Source organism: Clarias gariepinus, chromosome 13, assembly GCF_024256425.1.
Source record: "Clarias gariepinus isolate MV-2021 ecotype Netherlands chromosome 13, CGAR_prim_01v2, whole genome shotgun sequence".
In the NCBI taxonomy this organism is placed as follows: domain Eukaryota; kingdom Metazoa; phylum Chordata; class Actinopteri; order Siluriformes; family Clariidae; genus Clarias; species Clarias gariepinus.
The window spans coordinates 25,391,246-25,404,320 of record NC_071112.1 but is presented as its reverse complement, the minus strand read 5'-3'; the positions used below and the strand labels follow the sequence as shown (position 1 = coordinate 25,404,320).

General features: G+C 36.8%; 1 protein-coding gene across 3 annotated transcripts in view; it reads left to right on the top strand.

Annotated features, from left to right (window-relative positions):
- Window positions 1–13,075, top strand: part of prkd1 (protein kinase D1) — a 57,649-nt gene that overhangs the window by 20,848 nt on the left and 23,726 nt on the right. For all 3 annotated transcript variants that reach the window (XM_053510619.1, XM_053510620.1, XM_053510621.1), the window contains exons 2-5: window positions 1,494–1,632; window positions 6,494–6,625; window positions 8,846–9,006; window positions 9,748–9,771. In XM_053510619.1, the coding sequence (XP_053366594.1) occupies window positions 1,494–1,632; window positions 6,494–6,625; window positions 8,846–9,006; window positions 9,748–9,771 (456 nt within the window). The remainder of the gene's footprint in view (window positions 1–1,493; window positions 1,633–6,493; window positions 6,626–8,845; window positions 9,007–9,747; window positions 9,772–13,075) is intronic.

Sequence of the window (13,075 nt, the reverse complement as noted above, 5' to 3'; positions counted from 1 at the left end):
ATTTTTTTTCCAACCACATTTCTTACATGAAGTTGACAATTCAGCACTATTCTTCAAGGTTTTAATAATGCGCTGGACAGTTCTCAACCTAATGTCAGTCATCAATTGTGTTATTTACTTGTATGTAAGTGACCGTTTTGGAAAACTGTAACATTTTTCCAGGACCACTGGGTACGACTTTCGCTAAGAAGTCCGTTGACAGCTAAAACATATTAATCACTATATAAATTATTATGTACCAAAAGCATGTGTGTGTGTGTGTGTGTGCATTTATACTGTATATACAGTTCATGGCATAATCCCTTTGCATGCACATACAGTATAAAATGACTTATATGCAGCTTGAACATTCCATGTTTTTTCTTATGTGTTTGCAGTATTTGGATAACTGAAGAGTCAAAATATTTATTGGCACGTGCTGCAACAATATCCTGCAGAGTAATTATTGTGCAAATACAAGTTTCCATGGTTTTTAGTATGTAAATAGAGGCAATAATTGGCCCAGTATGTGTTTTCTTTGTGAATAGTGCAGTTTAGAACAGGCGCTCCATGCCGTGCAGCTGTAACTCAGCCCAGCAGCGATCAATAGTGAACGAGGCTAGCAGGTCATTTCCCCAGCAGCCTACACGGGTCAGTCAATATGTTGCTCTCTTCTTTGACATTGAATTGATTGTGAGACTGTTGTTAGTAAAACTGTTTAGGAAATGTGCAAAAAACTGAAATAAATAAACAAGGCGAAGGTGGGGCTATGTGTTCCGTGTGTGATGACGTTTAATGTGCTTTTTGATACAGAACTCAAGAGTTTACAGTACGATGGTTTACTAATTTCAGCTGATACACTTGAGAGAAGAACTTGCATGAACATGACATGACATGGTGTAAAAGGGATTTCTGTGTAGTAACCAGTGTAACTCTGACCCCAGTTTGGACACTATTGTGGGAGGACATGCTAGAGAAGCTGGGTTTATGACAGGGTTTCCTAGATAACCAAAACACTTGTCGGTGTAACATAGAAAGTATGTGATATTTAAAAGAGTGCATATTTAACAGTGGATTAATGAAACACAGAAAATATTAACAGGCAGCACAGTGGCTTAGTGGTTAGCACTGTCACCTTGCACCTCTAGGGTTGAGGGTTCGATTCCCACCTCGGGGTCTGTGTGAATGGAGTTTGCATGTTCTCCCCGTGCTTGGTGGGTTTCCTCACTCAGGTTAGACAAAGACATGCAGATTAGACAGACTGGCGTTCCCAATTTGCCTATAGTGTGTGTATGAGTGTGTGTCTATGTGTTCCCTGAGATGGATTGGCACCCTGTCCCAGGTGTCCCTCGCCCTGTGCCTCAAGTCTCCTGGGATAGGCTCCAGGCCCCCCATGACCCTGTATACAGGATAAAGCGGTATAAACGATAAGTGAGTGAGTGAGTCAGAGAATAGTAACAGATTTGAGCTAAACACCAGGAACACTTAATTAATCAACCTGCTTTGACTTGCAGTTTCCAGAGTGTGGCTTTTATGGGATATATGACAAGATCCTACTTTTTCGTCATGACCCAACCTCCGAGAATATCTTGCAGCTGGTCAAGTGTGCCGCTGACATCATGGAGGGAGACCTGGTGGAGGTGGTGCTGTCAGGTAAGAGTGGCTTTTCTCGATATCTTCTTAATTCCATTAAAGCTGCAGACATTTTAATACGTTTTTAATAGACATATTGAACAGTTATATTGATGAGTTGAACAGGTTATATTTATGACCATAAGAACTGACCTGAAAGCTGAAGGTGATAACAGAGACTATGCTTTCCTCGGTTTTAGCACTGTTGCTGAAATTTGACAGTTGTCCATCTAACAGTATTGGAGTCGCTTATAAACACATGGACCAAAAAAATAAAAAAAATCATAGAATATACTGTGCCCATTTTCGCAAGTCGTCAGTCACTGAGGTTCCACGCGACAACACTAGACTCATTTAGCTATTTTTGTCACCCCCTCTTTTTTGGCATGCGAGAAACTTGACGCCCATCCAAGTTTGGCTGCTGCATGCAGTGCGAAGCCGGAGCTGTGTCACCCAGGAGGGGGAAGCGGTGGAGGTATCACGTTTGACACTGGTAAAGTGTTTCTACAAATGCTTGGAAGGCCTTTTTCTCTCTTTCGCTACTCCTCCTTTCCTCTAAACTGTGACAGGTAATTGAGTACAGTATGTTGTGAGGAGATAAAGACGGACTGACACCTCGCTTTTTGCTCCAGCCTGTTTTAGTGTTTGTGTGTCTGCGCGTGTGTTCGATGAAGGGAGAAAACCAGGTGATTAACATGCCCAGATGCACACAATGTCAAAGACAAGCCTTAGGGATTGTCAAGTGACGCTCCTCAACAGCACACAGAGCAGGTAATCTTGCTGTAAAATAACATAATACACCGCTGGAAAGTTACATCAGCAGTTATTAATTATGACTGCGTCTTGAGAGAGCCAAGTCAGCCAGAATCATTTATAATGATTGTCTCGTCACACTTCCTCAGAGGGTATAATTTCTCTAACAACCAGGATAAAAGTTCGATTCTGTAAAACTCAAAACGGCAGTGGTGTTTCACTCATATACTGTTTCACTAGTACAGGACAAATAGAAATTATTCACCAATGTTTTCTCTTTGTAATGTTGGTTTTGTGTTGTTAATGAAAAGCTCTATTCCATGCAAGCTTTTTACTTTTTAACCTTTTTTTTTTAAAAGGATTCCACCATTATTATCTTTATCTAGCAGTTAAATCATGACCAGTTCCAAATATAATCCATATTTATAAAAGTTGTTTATAATTCATTAAAAGGTTAACTAGCAGGTTAACTAGCACACTGTCAATGCTATGCCATGACAGTGTGATCTAGAAATATTATTAATCTTGCAATTGGAATAATCTTGAACATATTTTATCACTGGAAACACATGATGTAGACGCAGTCATCACAAATAAATTTACCTTGACACGTGTTTGTATGTTATAGAGAGCTGTAGTCCTTAGTGTTTTTGGCATCTTTTGTTTTGCTGTTTTTTTATTAATAAAAATATATAGAGCTCAGGATTGTGCAGTTTAGATTCCATTTTTTCAGCACAACTTACACAATCTGATGAACAGATTTTTATTGCACTTATTATCACACCAACTATACAACATGACTGAGCAAATAATAAAAAAAATAGCATAGATACTTGTTTTTTTGACCAAAAAAAAGAGCTCATTTTAAGAGTTCTACATTTTTGCGTTATCCTTCTCATATAAAATCAAACGAAGGAGTGGCTTCACAACAATTTTGTGACTGACCAGCCAGAGCCCTGACTTAAACCCAATTAAGCATCTCTGGAGAGACCTAAAAATGGCTGTCCACCAACGTTTACCATCCAACAAGACAGAACTGAAGAGAATCTGCAAGGAGGAATGGCAGACGATCCCCAAATCCAGGTGTTTTCCAAAAAGACTCATGGCTGTATTAGATCAAAAGGGTGATTTTACTATGTACTGAGCAAAGGGTCTAAAGGTACTTGGGCCCATGTAATATTTTAGTTTTTCTTTTTTAATAAATCTGCAAAAATGTCAACAATTCTGTGTTTATATATTTATTATTATTATTTTTTTTTTACTTGTTATTGACCTATGCTGTGTCACCAGCACTGATCTGTGCCTCTTGGGTTTTTAACTTATGAAAGCTTCTTATGTGGATGGAATTCAGCACCAGATATCTGGGGTTTGATTTTGGGAAGCACCTCACTCCGTCTGAATGCCAAGTTAGCCATTCTCTCTCCACATGAGAAGAATACAGGTCCCTAAGTGTGAATAAGCACTGCTCCTAGTGTGCCTGGTAAAAGCTTTGAATTTACTTTACCAGCATGGGGCTGTTATCAGGAGAACATGCCAAATATTAACAGTGCAATCATTAATCAAGAATTATGCCAGGTTTCTTTCCTCACCTTAAATATGTAAGGCTGACATGCATACTGTACATTACTACACAACCTTTTTATGGCATCATTAATCTACAGTATACCAATGTGTTCATGTTTAAACATTTTGCAGTAGTAGATTATTAAGTTTATGTATTAACACATGTGGTGTGCACTGGTAGATTAGCACTTCATTATAGGGGTTTGAAAAGAATGCCATTTATTAGTATCTTGTAAATTAAAAGTAACTAATATAATTCCTGCCGTGGCTGGCTTAAAGGGGGAAAAATCCTGGCATTTTTTTTTTTCATTTTTAGTCCATCACTATTTGTGATAGATAGATAGATAGATAGATAGATAGATAGATAGATTGATTGATTGATTGATTGATTGATAGATACTTTATTGATCATGGAGGAATTTTCAAAGATCCAGTAAAGACAATAGTGTGCGTCAGGACTTTTTGTTTTATTCTTTCAAAAAAATCTTTTCTCTCAATATTAAACAAAACAATAATACGTTTTTTATTTAACTGTTTATTTATTTATTGTTTTTTCATTGTTAATTTTACAATGTTGGAAGCAGATTTTTTTATATTCCTTTATTGTAATAGATAGAAAAGCAGTTGCGAGCAAAACATTTTAAATCATAGCTTGTTCTCTTAATCACAGATTGACTGAAAGGGCTTTTTGCTCTAGTGAGTTTGTCAATACACATCTGCTCCTTGCATATCATAACCTTGATTATATCTTGCAAAAGTGATTAGCACAGGCAGTGTGCAATAAAAATATCAGCTCTTGAATAACAAACAGTCTCCAATGTAATTTATTGTGGTAAAACTCGCCCACCAACAGAAAGCATAAAGATAACAATACTCAAGTTCAACACGGCACGTCATGTCAACAACATGGACCCATATGTTACATCAAGACTGACATAATTGCAGCAAATGCTGTAAAAAGAAAGTAAAGACGGGGAATGACCTTGAAATGAAAAGTGTAATAGTCTTTGATTCACTGCGCAAAGAGAGAGCTTCATGTCCTCTCAGGTATCCTAACCTACAGCAAGAAATATTGCAAAATATAAAACATATATTTTGACATTTTATTTTAGAGTATTCTACATGAATATAAAAAAAAATAAAAACATATTATTATTTCTCCCCATCAAAAATATGATGAAAAACGCTGTGTTTGTGGACACGCACAGAGACACATGTAGAAGTCTTCTACTTAATTTAACTCAGCAGCACATGGTGTTTTTTCTGTGCCACCCTCATTTCCCTGAAGCATTTAATGACAGTTTACAGGTATTTCAAACTTGCAAACATATCTTGGCCTTTAAACAAAAGGCAAAACAATAATTTGAATGAATTGAGGCAATTTAGCCAGAGAATGGCTAATCAGAATGTATTCTACTTGAGCAGGCTGCGGGGAAGCCATGTTGGAGAGGAGGCTAAGGGCACATGCTCCAGCAAGCAGTCCTCCTGCTGGGTTTGCCACTCAGCTGCTATTGGTCCACCGACATGCAGCCAACAAGAGCCAATCAAAGCACTCCACCCGTCTCCCCTGAAACGCTCTTTCATAGCATAATTTGCAAATATAAATAATGCCTGGGTTTGTTTAGGTGGATTGGAGGATTATAAACATTATGCATGCATCACACATATCTTTACTTTGCTATTATGCATGGCAATTGTATATGGGACTTTAGTTTTATATAAGGATAAAAAATATATGGCAGATATAGCCTCATGTTATTCTTTGTATTATTGAAATCAACAATACCCATTAGAAATTAGTTAATCACCGTATATTTGACTAATAAAAGGTTCTGATTGTATTTTTAGTTGCATACAGGTCTACATTAAAAAAGAAAGAAATTCAAAAAGATAAAATGTCTATGTGAAATTTAGCAATACATGATTAAAAGGATGCCTGACGCATTTTCATTAGAGAAGTCAGTGCCATGAAGCTTTGAATTGGCTCCTCTGTGATCCTTCGCAGCATTCAGATGGCCTAAATCAAACCCTTAATTAATTTGCTACTGACCATCAGCCCCTCTCGGGGAGCCACTAATCTCCAGCCCATTAACCCTGACAGACACGCGCTCTGCTCATGTGAGGAGAAGAGGGCCAGGCTGCCGAGAATGGACCGTGCCAGTCCGCCCTCTGACACATAGGCTTTGGCCAGGACTCTCGTCCATCTGCACCTCCGGTGGCGCACCTCCCCAGAGGGAAGCCCCGGGAGAGGAGACACTACCGAATAAAAATATCTCCCTCTGCACCATTTGTTTGCCTTTTTTCTTCCGAAAACTTATGACATGTTGATTCGTAATGGCAGGGATTTATATGAACTGAATTCCCTCATGAAGTTCAAAGTCTAGTGATGTGATAGGCAAGTAGGGTGAGGAAAAAGGCAGTTTATTGCAGTAACAGAAAAAAGTTTTTATGATGTGAATCTAAAAATGTTTATCAAGTACAATTAAATGTTTCATTAAATTCTTTCTTCCTTCCTTCCTTCCTTCCTTCCTTCCTTCCTTCCTTCCTTCTGTTTTCAAACTTATAGCTTCAGCTACAGTCGAGGACTTCCAGATCAGACCTCACACTCTGTTTGTCCACTCGTACCGGGCTCCAGCCTTCTGTGACCACTGTGGAGAGATGTTATGGGGTCTGGTCAGGCAGGGACTCAAGTGTGAAGGTAAACTCTATATCAGTGCTGTCCTATTTTGTTTAAATTTTTTTAAGGGGGCAAATTATATGAGGTCCACCTATTTAAGAGAACAAAATCATTGCCTAAATGCATTGGCATTTTTGTAATATTTAATTCTTAGTTGCAGTTCCATTTATTGTTATGAACTTTTTTAAACATTCATGAAATGGTTTTCCATGCTTAAGATGATAAACATGTTGATAAAAATTTGTGTTGCCAGGATTGTTGCATAATATTTTATCGTCTCATCATCGTCCATAGTGCTTTATCCTGTATAGAGGATCGCGGGGGGCTAGTCTGTGGCTGTGCAGGGCTGTATGCAGCAAGATGGGATGCACTGAATCTTCTGATACCTTTTTATTAGAGCCAGGCTACAGTAATTATGGCTACAGTAACTCTTCTGTGAATTGGCCCAGACATGTTAGCCTTTGATTCCCACATGCACACCAAGATTACATCACTATTTCATCAGTTGTTCTACCTTTAACCACTTTTAAGGAAAGTACTAACCACTGCATAGTTGGAATACCTAAAAAGGCATGACATTTTGGAGATGCTCTCAACCAGTCTAGCCTTCACGCAATTTCATCACTCATAACTTCGAGAACTGACTGTTCTCTTTCTGCCATGAAATGTCAGACCCCATCCCTCAACAGATCTCATTGTAACTAATTACTTAATGTAAATATCACCTGACAGTGAGTGTAATGATATGGCCGATCAGCTTATATACATTTGGGTGCATAAATCTTTGTACACAGACATAACTGGTAATTTGGTCTCTGTACGCCACCACAATACATTGCAAATAAAGTAATCAAGATATCACTGTAATGTGAACTTTCAAAGACATTTTAATTTAAGGGGCTTAACAAAAATATTACATTTGCAGTATAGAAATTGCAGCCATGTTTTTTATATTTACATATGCTCAAAAGTAATCAGACAACTGACCATTAAATAGTTTTATGGTCTGATGTGGCCGGTTTCCCATTACTTCATTACAAAATAAGAAGGTAAATGTTTGAAGTTTTGAATTTGCATGTGATATCTATTAATTAGAGCTCTCAGAATACGGCTTAAATGGGCTCCGATTAGGATGAGAAGAAAAGAAGGAATGCACTAGTAAGCTTAGCAGCACCAAAAAGCCTGGAAGAGGCCAGAAAACAACTAAAGTGGAATTCCTTCTTTGGTAAAGTAAATCTCTTTCTGGACATCTAGGCAGGTGAAAACCACTGTTAAGGAGGTACACATTCAGGTCAAGAGATGCCTTACAGAATTTAAATAAAGAGGGTTTGCCACAAGATGCAAACCACATTCAAAGACCAAAGTAAGCATAAAAGATTTTAAACATTTTAAAATGCCTGCACGTTCCTGGAACAGTCTGCACAGTCCTGATCACTGCAACTTAAACTAAGAATGAAGAAGAATATGGAGAAGGAAAGGACGGGTTCATGATCTAAAGCATAAAATTAGAATCTGTCAAACATAGTGGAGGAAGTGCAATCGCATAAACATGCCTGACTGCCACTGAAACTGAGTCACTGGTGTTTTTTGCTGAGAGAAGTAGCAGCTGAATTGTGACGTGTGTTGAGCTATAATTTCTGCTCAGAGTTAGTCAAATCCTACAAAACCCAAACCTTATATCTATGATTGTGTGTTAGCTTTCCCTAATTACTTTGAAGTATGTAAAAACTGTGGGACTTTGTATAAAAATGGCTTCAATTCTTAAACATTTTTAATTAATTGTAGTGTTGTAGAGAGAGAAAAATGGAGAAAACCTGCATCAGTGTCCAAATAATTATGGAGTTCCACATACTTACGGAGTTCACTGTATCTTATGTTATGAAATGTCTTGTCTCACTAATGTATTGTCTCTGCCTCTTTTTTCTTATTCTGTGATCTCACGTCTTAAACCACTTATATGAGCATTTAATCCAGATTCTACAATCAGAACATTAATTAATTAAATACTTTAAGTAGAGCTAACAGTTAAAGAAAACAACATGACATATTGGTCTGATGTTAACTCACTCCTACTAGCTTTGACTAATTTTAAACCAATTAGTGTTTTTTTATATCCAGCATTAGTTATTTAGAAATGCAGGAAAATGCATAAAATCTTTTGTAATGCCTTACAAAACCCTACAGTAATCATCTGTAGACCATTTGTGTGTTCTCTTTTTTATCATTCTGTTTCGGATAAAGGTTGTGGACTGAATTACCACAAGCGCTGTGCTTTCAAGATTCCAAACAACTGCAGTGGTATTCGTAAAAGGCGTCTGTCGAACGTGTCCCTCACTGGCCTGACCAACATGCGCTCTATTTCTGCTGAACCTTCCCCCAGTCCGTCTGACGAAGCTTTACTTGTGAGTTTTAGGCTGTAGTCTATATATGCACTGTTTATTGTTGTAGTGTTTAGCTTGTGACAGCTTCTCCTTGATGAGTTCAAGAGGTGAGAAGAAGAAATGGAAATTCTGCACTTATTTCCTCTACACCTTCAGACTAGCTGGTTTGGGTCTTTTAAAATGTCAGTTATAAAATATGCCGTATCTAATGCATTATTATTAATAACGGTATATGTTATTTTGTCCTTTTCTTCTGCCTTTATGTATCATTTTTTATTCAATAACATATAGCGTTGATTCAGTACTATAATTCATGTGTTTTTTTATGCAGCCCTATGCACACTGCACTTAAAAATAATACACAAGCGTATACTTATTTAGTTTTAAGGAGCAAAACTGTAGCATTTAAAACTTTCTCTTGACATCACCTTTGTTTTCTCTATGCTTAGATTTTTTTTGTTTGTTTAATTGACATTTAGATATTTAAATGAATGAATTGACATATGGACGTTTAAATATAGTAAAAAAAAGTTAATCTGCTCAATTAATTGGATCAATTTTTTGTTTAAGAATCTATGTGTTGAATTTCACTACTAACAACAACAACAATAATAAAAATAAATAAATAAATAAATAATAATAATAATAATAATAATGCAACATTTAAAATAATGCCTAAGCATATTAATAACATGCCATGGTACTTATCACTGTTGGTGTTTAATAAGTTTTCCCCATATTTTTTTCTGTCTGTGTCTTCAGTCTCCTGTCAGTCCCAGCATTGAGGTAAGGAACCTTCATAAATAGTCTCATACTTTCAGGAATTATACTTTTATACACATGTCCCCAGTGAACTTTTTATAAAGGGATACAAATGGGTTTCATTTTCCATTAGTTGTTATAATATGCTGTAATTTAATGGGATACTGTCTTATAAAATAAGTATTTTTTAGTATTTATAATATTTATTCACAGCACTGTTGAATTCTCACACATGAGCTAAACATTTTTCGGAGAATTGAAAGTAAAGATGAATTGTCATAAAATCACCTGAACAGAAATGTTGGCTGCAGGGTAAATTGCAGGTTTATATTAATGTGTTTGTTCTAATGCATTTCTGTTTCTATATTAAAATCTCACACTGGATCAGCTGTTCCTTTAAGCTTCCTGACATGGGAAAGTTTTTTTCGCTCACATTAATTTAAAGAGAGAAGAAAAGAGAGGCTGGTGATGGACTGCTTGTAGCTTCTATTACAGCACATCCAGAACGTATTTACAACATTTAACTTTGTCCACATTTTGTTGTTACAGCCTTATTCCAAAATTTTCTAAAAATTCCACAAACCATTCCCCATGATGACAACACGAAAGAAGTTTGTTTGAAATCTTAAAAAAAAACGAGAAAATCACATATACATAAGTATTCACAAACTTTACCATGACGCTCATAAATTAGCTCAGGTGCTTCCTGTTTTTATCCTTAAGATGTTTCTACAACTCAACTGGAGTCCACCTGTGGTAAATTCAATCGATTGGACATGATTTGGAAAGGCACACACCTGTCTATAGAAGGTCCCCCAGTTAACAGTGCATGTCAGAGCACAAACCAAGCCATGAAGTCCAAGGAATTGTCTGTAGACCTCCGAGACAGGATTGTATTCAGGCATAAATCTGGAGAAGGGTACAGAAATATTTCTGCGGCATTGAAGGTCCAGATGAGCACAGTGGCCTCCACCAATCAGGCCTGTATGGTAGAGTGGCCAGACAGAAGCCACTCCTCAGGAAAAGGCACATGACAGCCTGCCTGGGGTTTGCCAAAAGGCACATGAAGGACTCTCAGACCATGAGAAACATTTTTTTAAAGCCTTTTTGGGACGAATTGCAGTCTCAAGTCTTTCAGAGTTTTCAAGACCGCTCAGCTTGGCCGGGTGGCCCGCTCTAGGAAAAGTCTTGGTGGTTCCAAACTTCTTCCATTTACGGATGATGGAGGCCACTGTGCTCATCTTCAAAAATGTTTCTCTACCCTTTTCCACATCTATGCTTCGATATAATCCTTTCTCGGAGGTCTACAGACAATTTCATGGACTTCATGGCTTGGTTTGTGCTCTGTTAACTGTGGGGACCTTATGTCTTTCCAAATCATGTCCAATCAACTGAATTTACCACAGGTGGACTCCAATCAAGTTGTAGAAACATCTCAAGGATGATCAGTGGAAACAGGAAGCACCTGAGCTAATTTTTGAGTGTCATAGCAAAGGCTGTAGAATACTTATGTATGTGTGATTTTTAAAAATTCTTTTATGTTGTCATTATGGTGTATTGTTTGTAGAAAGTTTTGAAAAAATAATGAATTTAATCCATTTTAAAATAAGGCTGTAACATAATGTGGAAAAAGTGAAGTGCTGTGAATACTTTCCATATGCACTGTATGCAAACAATATCAGGAATTAATAGTTTTGTGGGCATTATAACAAATTTTTATTCTTTATTGTTCTCTAATGGTCATAATATGTGAAGTAATATGAAAAAACAAACACAAAGTAATCACTGTCATGGCTTTGTCAGGCTTTATTTATTCCTTAAAGGTGTTCTTTCATTTCATTGCAACCATCATACGGCAGGCTTTAAATCCCTCTTTCCCAAAGGTTGAGACATTTTATCCTGACACCAGAAATGCTGTGATACACACTTGAGTTTGTTTAAAGGAAACTGTTAATCAACTGTTGACTGCAAAAAGCAACATCTGCTGACTGTGCCCAATTTACCTCACAGATCACATATTAGAGCACTGATCGCTTAGCCCGTTCCCTGAGATCTACCTTCCTACCGTAACAATTTAATTCTAACCCTGATCCAGCACACCTGCTCCAGATAATCAGTCTACCTGATTAGGCAGATCACCTACAGTATGTTGGATTAGGGATTTTACAGCAGTGGGGTGAATGCTTAAGCAATCACAACTTCGATGCTCTTTCATTTGTAAATAATTTTGTAAACTATATTTATTCTGCTTCTCCAGCACATATAATGGTTGGTTTTGTAAAAATCCATGACATATAATCCTGAATAACTACAAAATGGTAAGAAAAACAAAACAAAAACATATGCATAGACCTTAATGTTAAATATTAAATATTATTTACCATACTTAAACATTTTCCCCCCACAGGAGCTCTATCGCAGACATAGTACTGTACCTGGCTGTACAAGATTTTTTTTGTGTTATTTTTAAGCTCAAATGATAGGTCAGATGAATATAACTGGTTTATTACAAACTACATTGGTTTAAAAAGAAACTAACTTATTTATTTAAAATGTCAACTTAAGGTATTTCGTTGTAGGGCAGTACAAGAATGAAAGCCTTGTGACATCAGTAAATAGGCAAAATATTATTGTTTTCATTTAAATAATGAGTCTAATATTTAAATAATTTTAAGAAAAGAATGAATGAAGGCATTCTGTGTTGTTGGTATTTAGACAGTTTAAGAGATTGTTGTTTTAAGAAGCCTTGATCAAGAATCATGTTATTAGTAGATAGATGTTTTTTTTTTTTTTTTTGACCAGGACATCACACATTAATGTAAAATAAATGTCAATGTGGCAGAGTTAGCCAGAGGCTGACTTTCATCCATTTGTCCCTGAATAGATGTTATAAAAGTCACACCTTGAAAAGTAAAAAAGATCTATGTTATAACACTGTTTTAGCGCTCCGAGTAAGGATTCTGGTCAGGGTACTCAACTTTTGACCAAATATTTTAAAAGAAATCCCCTGGGTTGGAAGTTTAGTTTAGTTGTAAGAAAACCTATTTGCTTGCATATGTTTTGTTGATCTTACGTGGGTCATTTACTTTAATAGCCATGACAGTTCTGTGTATTATGCAAGCATGTGTGTCATGCACCAGAATAATCTGGAGCTGTCAGACAAATCAGTAGAGATGCTGGAAGCAGCCAAAAAATATGAGGAAAAAGAACTAAATGAAACAGCCACCTCCTCCACAACACTGCATACTTGGTAAAATTGTTTGGGTTGTTTTTTTTAAAGACTTTGTCCTGTAGCAAAAGTGTTGCACAAGAACAATGTTAATGGTTT